This window comes from Sarcophilus harrisii, chromosome 6 (assembly GCF_902635505.1).
Source record: "Sarcophilus harrisii chromosome 6, mSarHar1.11, whole genome shotgun sequence".
Lineage (NCBI taxonomy): Eukaryota > Metazoa > Chordata > Mammalia > Dasyuromorphia > Dasyuridae > Sarcophilus > Sarcophilus harrisii.
Genome location: NC_045431.1, coordinates 102,844,931 through 102,865,119, shown reverse-complemented (window position 1 = coordinate 102,865,119; position 20,189 = coordinate 102,844,931). Strand labels below are relative to the sequence as shown.

Below are 20,189 nucleotides of genomic sequence, written 5' to 3'. Positions count from 1 at the left end.
GGCTAGATATGAACTCAGGACTTTCTGATTCCAAGATTGGTTCCCTTGCCTGTATGCTATCCTTCATCATATCATATCATAGTAGTAGGTAGGTAACTAATGATGCTTTCTTCCCATCTTCAATTTTCATTAATTTGCTGATTTTTGACATGGGAGACACTGACACAGGACTGCCCATTATGGTGTGCCCTCATAAAAGAAAGTGCTGTGCTCTATAAGCAAAGCATAAATGATTTAGTTCACAAGAAATGTGAGATGTGCAAAGTTAGACAATCCACCTCAAATGTTCATGTGGACTATTTGTGTCCGACCTGTGGCATAGGATTCCGAGCTTGTGTTGCTCTGATCAGCCCCAGTCTGACACATTATCTTGATTCTCATGTAATAGTATCATTTTGGTCCTCTTCAAGAATGAAGAACAACCAGCCCACTTAGTATAGTGACTGCATACAGCAGACTGGGACTAGACTAGGTTTTAATACCTTACCTTCAGTTAAAAATTTGATTCCTTTCTTTTGTTATGAAAGGTAGATTGGAACTCATTTCCATGTCACTCACTTGCCTGTAATATTTAATTTATACCTTGATCATATTCTCAGGACTGGGTCCACTTTGCCCTAGAAAACAAATCTAATCTCATTCCCTTATTTAGAATCCCATTATTGGTTTTATGTGGCATAACTGATGTTCTTCCCCCTATTTCCAGCCTTAAAAACCTACTTTCTTTCTTCCTGAGTACCACACATATCCTCTTTTGCTTTTTCCAAATCCTACTTTGTCACAGGTTTATTCTAGTAAAGCTGTTTATTTATCTCAAGCCTTAGGAAGGGAGATTGACCTCCTTATTCAACAGTTAAAGCAGCTCTGTTCTTTGATTCATGGTTTAGAGAATTCCTTAAACTTGTATAGGAAAACTTTTCTCTAGGTTGATGTAGGGGTAGGAGAATTTGGTTGCCTTTTAATAAAGAGATAAATAGAGGATTTTATAAATCTTCTCCTCTCTTTCCATTTTTCCTCAAAAGACATACTTTTATGTTCAATACACCTCAGCATTTTATTTTTAGTGCTTTTACCCAGATTGTCCCCCATTCCTAGAATGCATTCCTGGAGCCTTACCTTGCCTTCTAATAATTTATGGTGGGGGGATTTTGGGGGAAGAGAAGCTTAGACATATCATTTGGTGTAGAGCAGGATTTTTTAAGCTTTTTCCACTCATAATCCCTTTCTGCAGAGAAATTTTTATGTTGATCCCAGGTATATAGGTATATAAAACATATTTGTAAATCAAACATTTACTGATAATAAATCATAATTTCATGACTCTCACAGTTATAAGACTCCCATATGAGGTTGAAAACCACAGTTTAAGAAGCTGGGTTGTAAGTAAAGATACAACCTCTCCCAAAGCAGGTCTATTAGTACTTGTTTCCAGGTCCTTCATCCATTAATTGCTTTGAATTCATGTCTTGCAATTATTCTTAGGAGTAGGTTAGTACAACTTCTGGTCATAGAGAACTCTTTTAGATATTAAGAGGTAAGAATTGAACCCAGGACTTCCTGCCTCTGAGAACTGTTCTTTAGCCATTAAGCTAAATTGATTCTCATGCATCCTCCTAGGGAAAACATTTCCTCATTTTCAACATTTTCAACATTTCACAGTTGGTGCTTTCTTCCCATCTTAAATTTGCTGATTTTTATACATGGCAAATGCCCCTGCTAGAATGTAAGTTTCTTGAACTTCTTCTGGTTTTGTTCTTTTTTTGACTTTGCATCCCCCAGTTCAGTGTTTTTTGCAGAGTGGATATCTAACAAGTACTTGTTGGTTTGGACTGGCATAGCAAAGATGTTCCAGAAGATATATGAATTCAATTTTTTCCCTTTGGTGTTTATTTGCTTTGAGGTCATAGATAAGAACTTTAATTCTCTGAAGCTCGGTGTTCTCATCTATCAAATGGGGACAATACTCTCTGTAGTATTTACCTCAGAGCATTGTTGGGTGTCTCAAATGAGAGCCATATGTAAAATGTTCTGCAAATTTTATAATATTAACTATTATTCTCCAAGGAAAAATCAAACTATAGATATTTATAATTTGCTAAATTTGAAGGCAATAGCTGACTTTGAAACTGGGAAGGTCAATTCCTCCTCTCACATATTCTTGCTTGTATGACCCTGGGTTCAACTGAGCACAATCTGTCAGTTTTATAATAGTTAACAACAATAATAATAACAACATATAGATGCATAATATAGGGTGCTTTTGCACTTTTTTGCAAAGGGCTCTACAAATGTTTTCTCACTGATCCTTCCAACAATATTTTGAGGAATGTCCTATTATTGTTTGTAATGGGCTGAGGTTTGAGCTGATGCACTGAGGTCCCAAGTACATGAGGCTAGATAGTAATTGGGCTATACTCTATTAATATACATGATTGGATAAAGAATGGTCCCTGCCCACTCTCCGTGCAAGTCCTGATGTGTTGTATAGGAAATGACGATTTTGGTGGGTGGAGGCAGAGAGAGATCGAGGAAGACAAGTGGGAGAGATTGGGCTGGGTTCGAGACTCCGAGCTGCTGGTTGTGTGGCTGCTGGTCGAGCTAGCTTTTTGACTCAGCTGCACACATTGCTATTGCCGATTCTCTTCCACCTCCGATCCTTCTTCACTGAGAATAAAGACTGACGATTTTCCCCTAACCTGAATTCCTGACTCCTGTTGATTTAAAAATACACGATCTTCACATTTTACTATGTGTCAAATGTATGTTGCTGCTGCTCTTGCTCCAGTAAGAAAAGCATTCCCAAAAGTTATGCTATTACATTACATGGATGACATTTTGGGATGTGCACCTGAGGAACAAATGTTAGAAGCATGTCTACAAAAGACCATAGAAACACTAAGGAATTACAAATTATACATAGCACCAGAAAAAATTCAAAGACATGCTCCTTTTCAATATTTAGGATATGAAGTATACCCTAAGGTGCTTACAGTTCAAAAACTCTCCTTAAGAACAGAAAAGCTAAACACATTGAATGATTTTCAGAAATTGATAGGAGATATCCAATGGATGCGACCAGTGTTAGGTTTGACTACCTATCAGTTACAACCGTTATATGACATTTTAAGGGAAGACAGTGCTTTAAATTCACCACGCCAGCTTACAAAAGAAGCTCAAGAGGCTTTGAGAGAAGTTGAACTGGCTTTATCCAATGTGGTTGAAAGAGTCACTCAAAAACCCTTGGAGATATCAGTTTTTGCCACACAAGAGGCACCCACAGCAGTCCTTCATCAAGGACACAGTGTGATAGAGTGGGTGAACCTCCCGGCACAACCAGATCAAAGCCTTACACCCTACCCAGTGCTTGTGGCTAGAATTTTATTAAAGGCCACTAAGCGAGCAGTACAATTATCTGGGACAAGACCTGATAAGATATACACCTTTTATACCAATACACAAATTAATGTGTGTTGTGAGACCATCCCAGAGTGGCAAATTTTATTAGCCATGGCTCCAAATTTTTTACATGGGTCTCCATTAAAGATAACTAGACTATTACATAATTGGCGATGGACTCTTGAAGAAAAAGTTTCTAAAGTTCCTCTTCAAGGACCAACAATCTTCACGGATGCATCCAAACATAATATTTGTGCTGTGTACTCTCATGATCTAACTATAAAGAGAGTAGTCAGAACTCCTTTTCAGTCCACTCAGCAGAATGAATTGTACGCGATCATTCTAGCTCTTACTTATTATCCAGGAGACATAAATATAATATCTGATTCGGCCTATTCAGTAGGTGTGGTACAAAGAATTGCCACAGCCCAAATAAAATTTGCAGCCTCTAATATATATTAGCTCTTTAAGAAAGAGCAAGTGAGAAAGCATCCAGGTAAGATCTATATATTACATGTCCATTCTCATAGTGGACTTCCAGGTCCCATATTTGATGGCAATTCAAAGGCAGATAGCCTTCTAACTATGTTGGTCAATACCCCTTTGTTCCAAGAAGCTCAGGCATCTCATTCTAAATATCATCAGGCTGCTCGAGCTTTATGTTTACAATTTGGAATAACAAAAGAGGAAGCTAGGAGCATAGTAAAAGCCTGTACGGCTTGCCTTCCTTTCCATGCTCCTACACTGCCTCCAGGGAAGAACCCTCGTGGTTTGAGACCCAATGAAATCTGGCAAATGGATGTGACCCATTATAAATCTTTTGGTCGTCTGTCTTTCATCCATGTTGTGGTAGACACCTTTTCAGGATTCACTTTTGCAATGCCAGCAGCAAAAGAGACAGCCCGAGTGGTCACCGAATTCCTCATACAAGCATTTGCCATTATGGTGTGCCACAAGCAATAAAACAGACAATGGTCCTGCTTATACTTGAAACATTTTGCACACTTTTGTGCACAGTATAAGATTTTACACACCACGGGCATACCTTTTAATCCTCAAGGACAGGCAATAGTGGAGAGGAGAAACAGAGATATTAAGACACTACTCCAAAAACAAAAGAAAGGGGAGCCACAGGTAACCCTAGAGAACTTCTAAATCTAGCTCTTTATACTATTAACTTCTTGATTTTTGACAAAGATGCACTGGCTCCGGCAGACAGGTTTTATAACCCACCAGAAGGTCAGTATCCAGTGCGAGCAGCTCCACTATCTTTAGATAATCGCCAGGTGATGTGGAGAGACCCAGAAAGTGGTGAATGGAAAGGACCAGATAGGTTAACTGCTTTGGGGAGAGGGTTTGCTTGTCTCTCTACAGGTGGAGAAGGAATCAGATGGGTGCCAACGAGCCATATTCGCCTTGTCCATCGCAGAGAGACGGAGAAACAAAGGAGAAGACCCAAGAAATATCGGGTGGTGCTGTTGCTGATTGTGCTCACCATTGAAAGAGCATGGCAGTTATGGCGTTTGACTCATGGACATCAAAGATTGTCGGACTTCAAAACCCTCAGGAATCATTGGATTCTCTGAGCCATAGGACTCGAAAACCCTCAGGAATCATTGGATTCTCTGAGACATAGGACTTGAAAACTCTCAGGAATCATTGGATTCTCTGAGAAATGATAAGACTGTTACAACACTTCAAAATCTGCTGGAATCATTGGATTCCCAACACATAAAAAGACTTTTTCAGGACTTCAAAAACTCAGGGGGATCATTGGATTCCCTGACATGTGAAACAATGGACAATAGATTGGTTTTGGACTATCTCTTGGCTGCTGAAGAAGGTGTATGTGTGACTGTTGTTTACATACCCACCTTCTAGGACTTCTGGTGATCTTTTCCAACACCATGTTGATTTATATTGTTTGCTATTCCGCTACTTGTGTGTACAATTCATGTTTGTTACACCACATTGAGCCTGCACTAACTGAGGGGAGGGTCATCCCTAATAGCCTCTGCGTTATTGCTATGTGCTTGTGTAATACCTCCCATGCTGATGGGTTTGTGCATATTAAGACCCTTCAGCCCAGAAACCCGCTAGCAACCCCCACTTCCCTTTGGTGCTTTTCATCTCCCTTCCTGAGATGTCAGGTAGGGCGTGATCATGTCCTTTTTAGTGCTTTCACCGCCTTTTCTGAGAAGTCAGGGAGGCTGTGATCACCTCCCCTTGGGGGCTCTGACCTCCCTGAGGAGTCAGGGATGGCATGACCACCGGTGTTCTAAAATAAAAGAAAGCGGGAAATGTAATGGGCTGAGGTTTGAGCTGATGCACTGAGGTCCCAAGTACATGAGGCTAGATAGTAATTGGGCTATACTCTATTAATATACATGATTGGATAAAGAATGGTCCCTGCCCACTCTCCGTGCAAGTCCTGATGTGTTGTATAGGAAATGACGATTTTGGTGGGTGGAGGCAGAGAGAGATCGAGGAAGACAAGTGGGAGAGATTGGGCTGGGTTCGAGACTCCGAGCTGCTGGTTGTGTGGCTGCTGGTCGAGCTAGCTTTTTGACTCAGCTGCACACATTGCTATTGCCGATTCTCTTCCACCTCCGATCCTTCTTCACTGAGAATAAAGACTGACGATTTTCCCCTAACCTGAATTCCTGACTCCTGTTGATTTAAAAATACACGATCTTCACAATTGTTCCCATTTTACATCTCAGGAAACTGATTCAGTAGCTATCCCCATATTCTAATGTCACCAGGTCTGGTGGAGATCAGCATGAATTCTCCCATTAACAAACTAAAAAAGACTGGGCCATTGAAGGCAATCCAGCCTTTAAAACAAGAGGAGTTAATTTATAAAGACAAAAATTAAATGGTCCCTGCTCTTATGGACCTGTGCTCTTATGGGAGTAAACATACTCCCTTTTCATATACTAATAAAATATATATATATATATATATATATATATATATATATATATATGTATATAATAGTGAGGGAGGATGGGGGAAGGAAGTACTATTTATAGAGATCAAGAAAGGCTCCTTCTGAAAGATGGCCCTTAAAATGGGACTTAAAGGAAACTTTGCATTCTAGGTATTAAAGGAGAGCTAAGGAGAACTAATGAAAATTCAGCAAAGGAAGCTAAGAAAGAGTGGGCTGAGTTTTCACTCTCTGCTTTTCCATCACTGATAGAAAAGGGTTATAATAATAATAATAATAATAATAATTTCTTTTTAAGGCCAAGATCTGATGGAGAATGCTGTATTTTCAGTTTTCTTTTCTTTTTTTTTCTGGGATGGTGCAACAGAAAGCTCTTCCAATCTAAGGAGGGAAAAATAGATTCTGTATCCTAAGATCAGCTCTCTACCCAAAGGAACCTTCCTGATCACTGAGTCCAAAGTTTTTATTTTAAAGCTGTGAACCTGAGGCCCAGAAAGAAGTGATTTATCCAAAGTCATGTGCATGTGTTAGAAGTAAAACTGAGATTTAAACTCACATTTTTTGATATATAATCCATTGCCTTGCTATGCAGAGAAATGCATAGCTGTGCTGTCAACTCAATGATTTCAATTAGAGCAAAGAATTTGGTTGAATCAAATGGTTTGTAAGAATCCTTTCATCCATCACCATTCTGTGATCATTTCTAATACCTGGCATTTCTACACACAATCCAAGCCAATGGAAACTCTTGGGCATTTGACTAGCACACTCCAAGGAACACTGATGGAATGAATTTGCTGATTAAGCAGCGGGTTCCCTGTTTTATCAGAGCTCAGTGGTCAGAGATGGGCTCAGGCACTGGGCCCAGAATGAATGATGAAGATAATTGTCTATAGTTGGTCCCTGCTACTAACTACCTCTGTAACCCCAGACAGTCACTCCTTCTTTTTCAGGTTGAATTTCTTCATCAGTAAAAGAAAGAGACTGCTGTTCATACTTTCTAAGGTCTAGTCCAGGCACTAGAATGCAACCTACTCTTACCCTGCATAAGAGCTGGGATGAGGGGATGACTGGACTGATTACCCAGGCTTAGCAATCAGCTTCAATCTGAACCTCTGTCTGACACAAAGTTGGCAGTCTCCTAAAAGCATCCGAATTACTAAAATAGTTCCATTCTGTCTAATTTAGCCCAGTTTTCTGGGGCACAGTTTTCTGAAGGAAGGAAGTTTCAACAAGTCATAGCAAAGAAAGGTACTAAGCTGGATTCAATAATTCTTTTTTATGTCTATATGTACAATATATAAACATATTATATGCATGTATAGGAACTAGCATGATTCAGTTCACCCAAGCTCCTTATCAAGCAAAACCAAACAGAAGTATCTATAAGGGGGAAAGATCAGCTTTTGTTCCAGAAAGTGAACTTTCCATTGCTGAGTATTAGGAGGGATTGCATCTCTTGCTTTCCCTCTTCAGGGCTACTTGATAAGAAAATGGTTTTGTTGAGCCCGAACACAAAGGGCTATGTCATGGCATAACCTATATGCCAATAATAACCAGAATTTCCATAACACTTAAAGGTTTTAAATTTAACACTTCAAAGCACTTTTCATAACTCATAATATCTTATGAAATAGATTATATTATCTCAATTTAACAGATCAGGAAACTGAGGCAGGGAGAGATTATTTTTTTTTAAGTGACTAGTTCAGGGTCATACAAATATAAAGTGCATGAGGAAGAATTTAAACAGAATTATCTTCATTTAACAGATCAGGAAACTGAGGCAGGGAGAGATTTTTTTTAAATGACTAGCTCAGTGTTACACAAGTATAAAGTATCTGAGGAAGAATTTAAACAGAATTATCTTCATTTAACAGATCAGGAAACTGAGGCAGGGAGAGATTTTTTTTTTTTAAGTGACTAGCTCAGGATTACACAAGTATAAAGTGTCTGAGGAAGAATTCAAACTCATGTCTTCTTCACTCCAAATCCTGTGCTTTATCTAATTCAACATTTAGCTGATTTATTATACGCCCTTCCTTTGGCTACAAACATCTGAGTAAAATTTTAATATCCATATACCTCAGTTTCTTTATCTGTAAAAAGAGGGAGTTGAATTAGATGGCTTCTGAGGTCTCTTCCAGCTGTATCTGTATCTGTATCTGTGCTTCTCCTATTTACTCCTATTTACTTCAAAGATCTATCATTTCACTGGAGTTGATCACCTCTCCAACAATATAGATGGACCTCACTTTTTGGCTTAGGTGTTCTGCCTAGAATTATAAGATCATAGATTTCAACATGGGAGAATCTCAGGATATCTACTCCAACTTCCTCATTTTGCAGGAGATCTCACACAGAGCCATCAGCAGCCTCATACTTAATTTTAAAATCATCAAGATGGGGAAACATGGGAGATTGCCATATTTGTCATTCATCTGAGATAGCGTTCGCCTTGGGTGGAGACAGGGGCATGGACTATGTGACCTCTTTAGTCTAGGAAAGACGTGCTGAGTAGCAGCAAAAGATGTTTCCGTACTCAGTGTGTGCCTTACCTCCCCCCAGGCAGCTGGTGGGGGCTCCACTGGGGGGTAGTACTTGGGGACATCCCAGGCCACAGCCGCCATGAACCACTTGAAGTCCTTGCACTTGAGGTGTTTCCGGAGCTCCTTCTGGGCAGAGATGTCACCAGTGGAAAGATGTCTGTACTCAGGTCGTCGCTGGTAAATGTACTCCGCAAATTCATCCATCCAGGTCTCTGCTACACGTTTTAGGTTCTGTGGAGCAGAGAAGAAGCCTGTCAGTCATTCAGCAACCCATGATCTGACTGGGGCCCTGGGAAAATTAGACAGAAAAAGGAAAAGAAGCTTGACAGTCTCAGCCAGCTTTTGGGAGATGATATATTGAGGGAAATGCTGATTTCTCTTTCATATTAAATTTGGGGAGATCCCAGCCATTTTTTCTTGTCCTATTTCTTTAACCAATCTCTCTAGGACAGGGCTTTTGGAAGATAGGATTAAACATTCTCCTCATGCTGGGTGCTACTCCACCCTACTTTTGCAGATTTGAGGAATGGGTGGGAAGGATATAGATTCTTTGCCTAGACTGCCCAAGACTGGGGGTGGTCTGGATAGCACTCTAAGAATGACATCATGTCCCTCTCAGCCTCTCCTTGCAGTGAGCCTTTCATTCATTTTTTTACTAATCATAGTTGATTGCCGTTCTTAGTAACAGCCCTCTTCACGAGCCCTCCCCCCCTCCTCCCATGGGAACCTTTGGCATTCAAGAGTGTTTATCGCTGATCTTTTATCAATTTACTTAGAAATTATGTCTCAAATTTTTAAAACATCACAATATGAAAGATTTAAATCTATTGTAGCATAAGACAGCATAATCAGGTTATGATCTTGTATAATTTGAGGGTAATAATAATAATGATAATATGTAGTACATAAAGAACTGTGATCTCAGGAAGATCTGAATTCAAGTTCTACCATTTTCACATACTACCTAGGTGATCCTAGACAAGTTATTAACTTACGTGCTTTGGACAATTCTCTAAGACTATAAACTGCAGAAGGGGTATGTAGGGAGAGGGAGCTCTGAGGGATAGAGGATCAGTGAAATAAATCACAGATCTGGTCCAAAGGAGGAAAATGTCTCATAATAATAGGTTTTAGGATTTGTAAAGAACTTCATACAAATTAGGGTGTGTAACTGCCAAGGGGAAAATTCATTAATCCCAGTTAGTAAAGCTCATGATAATGTCCACTGAAAGCTCTTTGTGATATTCCTGTTAGTGTACAATTGTAAAAGTCTGACTTTCTATATGGATTTAAATTGGAGGAAGTCTTCTTTTTGGCCCTCAAATTGCTTAAATATTTCCAGTAAATAGACAGGAAACTGGGAAAGCAGGACTGCAAATAAGCTTCATTTCTCTCCCTCTAGGTACATATAGATAACTAGGCATTACTAATATATTCAGAATATTAGATTCTGACACATCATTATGTACAGTACCAATGCCCATAAGGGGTTCAATCATTTATTGCAAAGCAAGGTAGAACTTGAGAAGATTACAAAGCAATCAGTCTTTGTTTCTAGGGATGTTTGCATCCATGATAGTGTTGGGAAGCTTGAGGCAAGGGAAGGAAGCAGCTTGTTATAGCAGAAAGACAGAGTTGGGATTCAGGAGACTAATTCCTGCCACTAACTAGATGTCTAACCTTGGGCAAGATATCTCCCAAGGCCGCCTGTTAGTGCAGTGAGTAGATTACTAGACCCTTAGGCACAAAAAACCAAGTTCAAATCCTGCTTCAGGTATTTATTAGCTATGTGATCCTGGCCAAATCATTTAACTTCTTTAGGACTGTATTCTTCATGTATAAAATGAATGGGCTGGACCAGGTGTTCTCTATGTTCCCTTATGGCTCCAAATCTATAATCTGATTCAATGAATTCACTCACATGGGTGTAATTTCCTCAGCTGTAAAAGAGGATTGAATGATTGGGTCCATTCTCTGAGAGCTCCCTCTTTTCCCTTCTTTTTTCATTTCACCTCATCTAAATACTCTTTGCCACTCTCTCTCCATCCCTGTCTCACAAGAAGAGTGATCCTTCTCCTCACCAGGGTAAATTCCATACTAAGGCAAACTCTGCTCCTTGTAAAAATGATCCCATTCCATCTTGTCTCTTCCAGATGATTGATCCCTCCCTCTGTTATTCTCTTTTTCTCACTTACTTTCAAGCTTTTCCTGTCTATTAACTGCTCCCTTCTTGATTACAAAAATGCCTATTCCTCTATCCTCAAAAAAACCCTCTCTTGATCCTTCCATCCCGTTATTGTCCTATATTGCCTTTGCCCTTTGTGGCAAAACTCTGAGAAAAATGACTATTAAGAAATCTTTCCACTTTTCCTCTTATTCATTTCTCTACCATCTAACTTCTGACTTTTTCCTTCCAACAATACTGTTCTTTCCAAAGTTACCAATAATCCAATCGTCATATCTAAAGGTCTTATCTCAGTCTTCATTCTTTATGATCTCTGTAGTTCTTAGACACTTTTGATTATTTCCTTTTCCTTGAATTTCTTCATTCTAGGTTTTTGTGGTACCTCTCCTGGTTCTCTTACTATTTATCTGATTGCTTCTTCTCAGTCATGCCCACTAATTATGGCTGATACACAGGATTCTCTCTTGGACCATCTTCTTCTCATCTTCCTCTATACTGCTTCACTTGATGAGTTCATTAGAGTCCATGGATCAAATTGTCACCTCTATGCTGATGATTCTTATATCTACTTATTCCACCCTAGCCTTTCTGCTGACCACCAGACCTGCATTTCATTTCAAACTGCATGTTCAGTAGGTATCTTAAATTCTACATATCTAAAATGGAACTTTTTATAATTCCTCCCAGTTCCATCTTCCTTCCAAACTTCCTTGTTTGTTTTGAGGGTACCACCATCTTCCCAATCTCCCAGACTCACAAATTATACATATTCTTGAATTCTTACAATCTTACCCCCATATTCAATCTCTTGCCAAGGCCTCCAATTTCACCTTTCAAACACCTTTCAGTTATATTCCCTTCTTTCTTCTGATATTACCACCACCATAGTGCAAGCCCTTATCACTGTACTCCTACATTATTGCAATATTGCTGGTTGATCTAACTGCCTGTCACAAGTCTTTTTCTACTCCATTCCATCTTCCATTCAGCCACTAAAGTGATTTCCTTAAAGCACAGTAGGACCACGTCACCTTCCTATAAATTCAATAAAGTCAATAAATCTCAGTGGCTCACTATGGAATCCCCATAACTTAGTGATCCTTTGATCTTTATGATCTTTATGCCTTATAATTCCTACTCCTCTCCTCCTACTTCCCTAAATTCTTTGATCCAGCAATAGTGGCTTCTTTGTGTTCCATGAACAAAAGACGTTCCCTTACCAGATTCTGGATATTTTCATTTTCTGCTCCTCATTTCTGGAATGCTTTGCCTCTTAGTTTCAAGGAAACCAAGCCAGGGGTTTCCTTCAAGCACCAAATAAAATCCCACCATCTGTAGGAAGCCTTTCCTTATTCCCTATAATTCTATTGTCTTTCTTCTATTAATTATTTCTCACTTATCCTGTATATAGCTTGTTTGTACATATTTCTTTTTTGTTGTTGTTGTCTCTGCCACTAGATTGTGAGCCTCTTTGCCTTTCTTTGTATCTGTAGCACTTAATACAGTGTCTGGCACTAGTAGGCAACTAATGCTTATTGACTATTGTGATGGAGCTCCATGTTCCTACCCCATCATCTTATATTCAAGACATCCCATTCTAAATAGTGGAAAGTGTGAAATGTTCTTCCCAAGATGATCTTGCCAATTTTAAAGATCTTGAGCTGTCCCTCCCACTGTCTCACAAAACGGTACTTATTACTCAGTATTCCCAATTTTGCTTTTCCTACTACCAAGCTGATATAACCTCTGTCCTCTTTTAGTTTTTATTTGTATTTGGGAGATACAGCAGTTAGTTCTGGGGACTTAAATGGAAATCAGACATAAGTGATTAAACACAGAAATCAATGATTCTTATATAGGTAAAATTATCTTGATTGGTGGTGCTAATTCTGATGAATAATAATAATAGGGATATCAAGAGTCTTGGAGGATGGGGTGCTTTTCCTGTGGAGGATTTATGGAAAGACATAGGTAAGAGATGAGACAGTGTGAATGGGCTGCCATATGTACCACTGAAAGGAATATCTACATTAAGAGATCAGTCATTTATTCAATAAGCATTTATCAAGTACTTGGTATATGTGCTAGTGATAGACAAAGGACAGCTCCTACCTTTGACAGCTGACAATCATAGCACAAATCTATTCAAGTATTGAAAAACAGTACTGAAAATGAAGGGATGTCTGTAAATTGGGGAATGGCTAAACAAGTTGTGATATATGAATATGACAAAATACTATTGTATTGTAAGAAATGATGAGCTCGATAATCTTAGAAAAAAGATGGATAGGCTTGCATGAAATAATGAAGAGTGAAATGAGCAGAACCAAGAGAATGTTGTATAGAGTAATGGCAATATTGTTTTTAAAGCAACTCTAGTGAATAAATCATTTTGATTATTATAAAGATCCAAATTAACTACAAAGGACCTATGAAGAAAAATACTATCTGCATTTAGAGAAAGAACTGATAAATAGAAGCCTATAAAAGATGATTTTACATGTATTTCTATGTGAGTATATCTATATACGTATATACACATACTTATTTAGTATCTAATGGTAGCCATCACTAGAGTGGGGGGGTGAAAAAAGGAAAAAAAATTTACATGATAACTTTATTGTATATTTAAAAGGAATAATAAGCACTGGCCCTAAAATCAGGAGGACCTGAGTTCAAATCCAGCCTCAAACACTTTACACTTACTAGCTGTGTGACCCTAGGCAAGTCACTTAATCCCAATTGCCTAACACACATACACAAAAAGGAATAGCAAATTGTATATGATAGATTTGCAGTTTCATGTGCAATTTTTTTTATTATACTATGTTTTGGAAATGCTTGTTTTATTCCATAGATTTAAAATAAAATAAAGAAAAAAAATTAGAAAGAAAAACAGTACACATATTTATATATGTGTATAGTTCTTTAATGTTTACAAAGAGATTTCTTTATAACAACCAGTGAGGCAGGCAGTGTTCATATTATTTACATTTTTATAGAAGAGGATCTAAAGTTTAAGGGAGTTGAAGTGTTTTGTTAAAAGCTATATAGCTAGTAAAAATTACAGTCAGAATTTTAGCCTAGATCTTTGAATCTTAAAAACAGGGTTATTTCCACCGATAACATTGTTTTCTATTCTTGACAATGGCAATAGAAATTTCACTGATCACCAAGAACAAGACATATGTTAGTGCTGGATTAGTAAATAAACTCCCTTGCTCAAGAAGCTCTAGTAGCTATCTATTGCCTTTAGAATCAAATATAAATTCTCTTGGACTTTAAAGCCCTTCCCAAATTGACTCTAATCTACCTTGTCAGACTAGATTGACATGACTCCCTTTTACTTACTCTGGTCAAATCAACTAACATTTATTAAGGACCCACTGTGTGCCAGGTATTGTGATAAGCATCCCAGACCAATCAAAATAGTTTTCTCATTGTTCTCACAGTTCAACACAATACAATGCTTTTTTCCCCTGTTTTTGTATTTTTGTCTAGTCTGTGTCTCATGTCTAGAATACACTTATTTTCCCTCTCTTCCCCCACCTTAGAATCCTAAATTTTCTTCAAAGTTCAGCTTATAGAGCACTTTATATTTGAGATCTTTGATGATTGGCTAATTTATTAGGATACCCCCAGATGTATGTGTTACTTTCCTGCCAGAATGTAAGCACTTTTAGGACAGGGATTTTGTTTTATTTTTTTATCTTTGTATTTCCAGCCTGATGCAGCATCCAACATATATCAAGCATTAATCAATGCAATACGCTCACTTGTGTCTTCCATCAAGATTCCATTTCCCTTCAATGGCATCTTTCCCTTCTGTTACACTCAAGGCCTCACAGGACCTTCCTTTGTGCTTGTTGTTATGACTTCTTACTGGACAAATATATGGGCACTCAGTCTGAACTTACTGTCTGAGAGACAGTGTAAGAGAAAAAAACAATTGCTCTAGGAATCAGAATCCTGAGTATGGATTTCTTCTTCCTTACTTTGTGACAGTGGCTAGGAATGGGCTGAGGATGGAATTTATTTTGGGTTTTAGTTTTTGCATCTGTAAAATAATAGCCATTTAATTGAATAATTTTCATGGTCCCTAGAGCTCTACGACCATAGAAAGGAGAGAGTGCCATAGGAATGATTATAATTTTATCCCTTTTCTCTCTAATCCTCCTATGTACCTGACAGGTGGAATTATATCTGAGGTATGGAACTTTGTTGCTGCCTATTTCATGTCTCTTTCTGCCCTTATAGGGGCTTCTTTTCCTATGGAAAGATTTCCCTCCTTGGTAGTGGATGTAAAACTAATCTGGGGGTAGAGGTGAGTTCTGTGAGAGCGGCCATTAAATATTGGAAGGAATGCAGAGGTAGCTGGAAAGCAGAAGGTGACCGTGATGTTTCAGTTCCACCTTTCTTGGTCATTGTGGGAACCACATGTGTATTTGCAACTGTGTAGGGAAGAGAGGACCATAGGATCATAAATTTATGAACTGGAAGTTGAAAAAAACACCCCCTTTATGTCCCAGACGCTGTGCTAAGAGATTTTTACAAATATGATCTCATTTTATCATCATAACAACCCTGGGAGGTAAGTGCTATCATTATCCTCATTTTTTACTTGAGGAAACATAGATTAAGCAACTTACCCAGGACCACATGATAAGTGAGTATTCAAACCTACTTTTGAATTCATGTCTTGCTGACTCCTGGTTCAGTGCTCCATCCATCTTGTAATTTGCTCCCTCAACTAGGAGTGACTTAAGTTCAATCCTCTCATTTTACAGATGAGGACACTGAGGTCCAGAGAAGTCAAATTATTTATCCAAGATAGCAAGCATCAGAGATGATTGATTTGAACTCGGGACCTTTGATCCCAGAGGTAGTTATTTTTTTTCCCATTACTAAAGTGCCTTCCCATTCAGAAGGAATTTTCTTAGTTTTTGGTTTAACTTAAGTTTTAGTCAGTTTATGGTTGTTACTGTTTCCTATAAATGTATGCTAGTCTAGAGGATGCAATGTTGAGATTAGTAAGAGTAGATTCTTTCTAGTACAGTCTGACATCTGAATGATGGAGCACATCAGAATTAGCTTGTTTTTGGAAGAGTTTAGTGTGGGGGAAGTTGAGGACTCTGGGATTTTGAAGATCAAATTAGTCTGGCAGAAGCTTCATGAGTGAGCCCAGTGATGTATAAGCACTTGTCTGATCTTATCACTCTTTCTTCCATTCAATAAACTCCAGTAGCTCCAGATTACCTCCAGGATCAAAATAATTACCTCTTTTTCACTTTTAAATCTCTTTATAAACTGGCCCCATACACTTATTAAGTATCTTTATATCTTATTCCCCTCAGATGATCCTGTGATCCAGACATTTTCACTGTCTGAAACCCTTGGATGGGCCTGGAATTTTCTCCTTCATTTCAATCTCCTGATTTCCTTCGAATTAGTCAGCCAGCCAGCCAGCCAGTCTATCTGTCTGTCTCTTCCTTTCTTACTTCTCTCTCTCTTTTTCTTCTCTTTCTCCCTCCTTTCCTCTCCCTCTCTTCCTCTTTCTTTCTTTCTTTCTTTCTTTCTTTCTTTCTTTCTTTCTTTCTTTCTTTCTTTCTTTCTTTCTTTCTTTCTTTCTTTCTTTCTTTCTTTCTTTCTCTTTCTTTCTTTCTCTCTTTCTTTCTCTCCTTCCCTCTCTCCTTCTTTCCTCCCTCCCTCCCTCTCTCCTTCCTTCCTTCCTTCCTCCCTCCCTCCCCCTTCCCTCCTTCCTCCTTCCCTCCTTTCCTTCCTTCCTTCCTCTTTTTCTTTCTTTCTTTCTTTCTTTCTTTCTTTCTTTCTTTCTTTCTTTCTTTCTTTCTTTCTTTCTTTCTTTCTTTCTTTCTTTCTCTTTCTTTCTTTCTCTGTCTCTGTTAACAATAAACTAGGTTTATTAACAGCATGTAAGGGTTGAGAAGGAAGGGGTACCCAAGCCCCTTTAGTGAACTACCAGTTACATACCAATGAACTTAGTTTCTTTTCCCAAAATTATTTGATTGCAGTTCTGCAACTTCAAAGTTTTCTATATTAGACCATATCCAGCAATAAACATGGAATATTTTTGTCCCTATTACCTTTTCCCCAAATTTGTGATAGGTTTTCATAAGTTCAATAGTTTGCCATAGCTCTGTTATTCTTCCATTATTTTCATTTTAGAGTGAATCACAAATTTCTATGAATCTGTACCTAACTCAAAGACCAAGAAATTACTAAGGATTCACACAATTCCATACACTCATTCACATTCATTCAAGTTCCAATCAATTGAATCATTAACCAACTGCTATTTCTTTTTAACTTAGGAAATACGTCCCTCTAAATTCAACACTAATGGTCTTTATACTTATTGTCCAGACTCCATGATCTACAGCTCTTCAAACTGTTAGTCACAAACACATAGGGCCTGGCTTCCACCCATGCTCATCAATATCAAAAGAATATCCCACTGTTCCTTTCTAGCCTGGGATAGGATTAATTGACAACTACCAGCAGTTTCAACACAGGTGTGCCACTGTTTTTTGTTTTCTTTAGAGTCTATCAGTAAGACAATACTTACTCAAATACAGGTTTTCTGATCTAAGATTCTTTTTCTTTTTTTTTTTCCTACACTGGGTTGCCTCAGCTTCCTTCAAGTCAGCTGAAATCCTACCTTCTGCAAGAAGTTTTTCCTCTAAACTGTACTATCTTTTCTCTATGATTATTTCCAATTCTCTCTCTCTCTTTCTTTCTCTCCCTTTCTCCTCCTCTTCTTCTCTCCCCCTTCCTCCTCTCTCTTCTCTTCCCCCTTCTTCCCTGTCCCTCCCTCTCTCTCTTCTTTTCTCCTTCTGTCTGTCTGTTTGTCTTTCTCTCTCTCTCTCTATCTCTCCTTGGCTCCCTCCCTCTCTTCCTTCCTCTCTCTCTCCTCCCTCTCTTTCCCCTCCTATTTCTCCCCCCTCTTTCCCTCTCTGTTTCTCTCTCTTCTCCACCCCTCTCTCTCTTAGTTTTCTTTGTATGCTGTCCTTCCCATCAGATCATAAATCCCTTGAAAGCATGATGTTTTACTTTGCTTTTGTTTCCCCACTTAGCATAGTCCTTGAATGTAGCAAGCACTTAATAAATGTTTGCTGACCTGAATTGACTCAAAAATAAGCAAACAATTCTAAGTCTGCTTTTAAGCACCACTCCAGCCAAGTTCAGATAGGTTCATCACCAGAAAACTGGCCAGAAAGTGATTTTGGCCTCATGACTTGGACGCAAGTTGTAGTAAGAGGGAGAGTGTGCAATGGAAAAATAAATCAAGCCCTGATTCTGAACATAAAGGATCAAGGTTCAAATCTTGCCTCTGATTCTCACTAACTCTTTGGGCAAAGCATTCAACCTTCCCAGGCCTCTGTTTTCTCATCTAAGATGGAAAAATGAGAACGTGGGTTGATATGTATGGACATCAAGAGTTTAGCTTTAGGTTTGTGATCAACAAATTCATGAAACTTATCTAGTAAAACAAGGAAGGGTTAAGACATTTTCTTGGGGGAGGAGAATAGCCACCCTGGTAAAATTAGGGATCCTTGACATATGGAGGAAGCATATTTTCAAGGCAAGACAATGAACACAATTTCTTCTCATGATACCTACCAACTCTGAAAGTTTCCATTAGTTCCTAATATATACTGGTTGATTGATTGATTATATTGATTATACATATAAAAACCAGGAAGAAAATCTCATTTTATTTTCCTGCCCTTTGTTTCATTCTAAGTAAATTTACATAGGGATAACTGTTTCAATGAAGAAATATAATAAACAGACAACTCTCAATTAGTTATAGCAACAGGATTCCAGAATAGGACGGATAATTAAAATCCACAGATAATGGCACACCTCATTTTGAGCAGCAGTTTCAATCTTTTCTCTCCTGAACTGCTGCTATCAATTAAAATGGAAAGATTTAAATGTTAACTGCTTTATTTGCTCCTCTTTGAGTAAACAAATTAAGGGTAGGAAGGAGAAAAGGCCAGCAATGGACTCTGGAAGCCAGAGAATTACCTACCTCTAGGTAATTAGAGGAAAAAATGTCTCAAAAATTCTGACTGATAGCTAAAAAAGTTGGCTACTAAAAGCATAACAATACTTTGCCTAGGAAAGTAAGTATGGAGGAACCTTAGAATGTTTTTATAAATGATATGAGATTACTTCCCAGCTGTGATATGTATACTAATTATATTATATTCTAATTATATACATATATATATGTATATATATTACCCATATATTCTAATTATAAAGAACTAGACTAACACTTCCTACAAAAAAAGCAAGACTGCCCATTGTCCCCAAAAGAGTGCTCTGGCAGATTTGCTTTTGAAATTCATTTGAAAATCTCACACCTGGATTTTATCCCTCTGTATTGTACAGATAGCTCAACAAATCTAAAATTCTAAAAGTTGAAAGAAAGATTTTTTTTAGACCAAGGTGGTGAGGTAGGGAATGATGGCTAGACATGTGGCAGCTTCTGAAAGTCAGGATATGATTTGCTTTGTGTTTCTGAAATACATACATTAATGACCCCCAAGTATATTCAGAATTCCATTAAGATAACTTGACCCCTTTCCCCAGCTTTTGAGTAGATGGGTCTAATTCTCTCCTGTTCTGTCTGGCAGATACTAGGTGACCCTGGAGCTAATGTGTTTGACATTTGAAAACAAAAAACCTCTCCACAAATGACAGTGAAAATTGAAAGGAAAACTGACCAGATTCTCGTCAGATGAAATAGCTTAAAAATAGTAACAAATTCTAGCCTGATAGAATTAGGAAAAGAAAACATTTCGGTCTTTACTTTCCGGTAAATATATTTTTTTAAAAAGACATGAAATTGGAGATTTGTTTTCTTGATAAAACTTAGTAATCCTGAAGACAAAATCACATTTAAGAATAAATCAAGTCTTTTAATATTCTATGATTTGTGATTGGTTTGGTTGCTCCCATAAGCTTGATAAGCTTGATGACATAATAGAATTTTATTAGTATTCAGAGACATGGCAAAGTTGCTTAGGGTTCCATAGCTAGATAATGTTCCTGAGGCAGGATTTGAATCCAGGTTTTTCTG

At 38.1% G+C, this 20,189-nt stretch overlaps 1 protein-coding gene across 1 annotated transcript in view; it reads right to left on the bottom strand.

The window, feature by feature from the left end:
* Positions 1-20,189, bottom strand: part of LOC100935070 (polypeptide N-acetylgalactosaminyltransferase like 6) — a 129,188-nt gene that overhangs the window by 61,119 nt on the left and 47,880 nt on the right. The window contains exon 3 of the mRNA XM_031943520.1: positions 8,905-9,126. Within this exon, the coding sequence (XP_031799380.1) occupies positions 8,905-9,126 (222 nt within the window). The remainder of the gene's footprint in view (positions 1-8,904; positions 9,127-20,189) is intronic.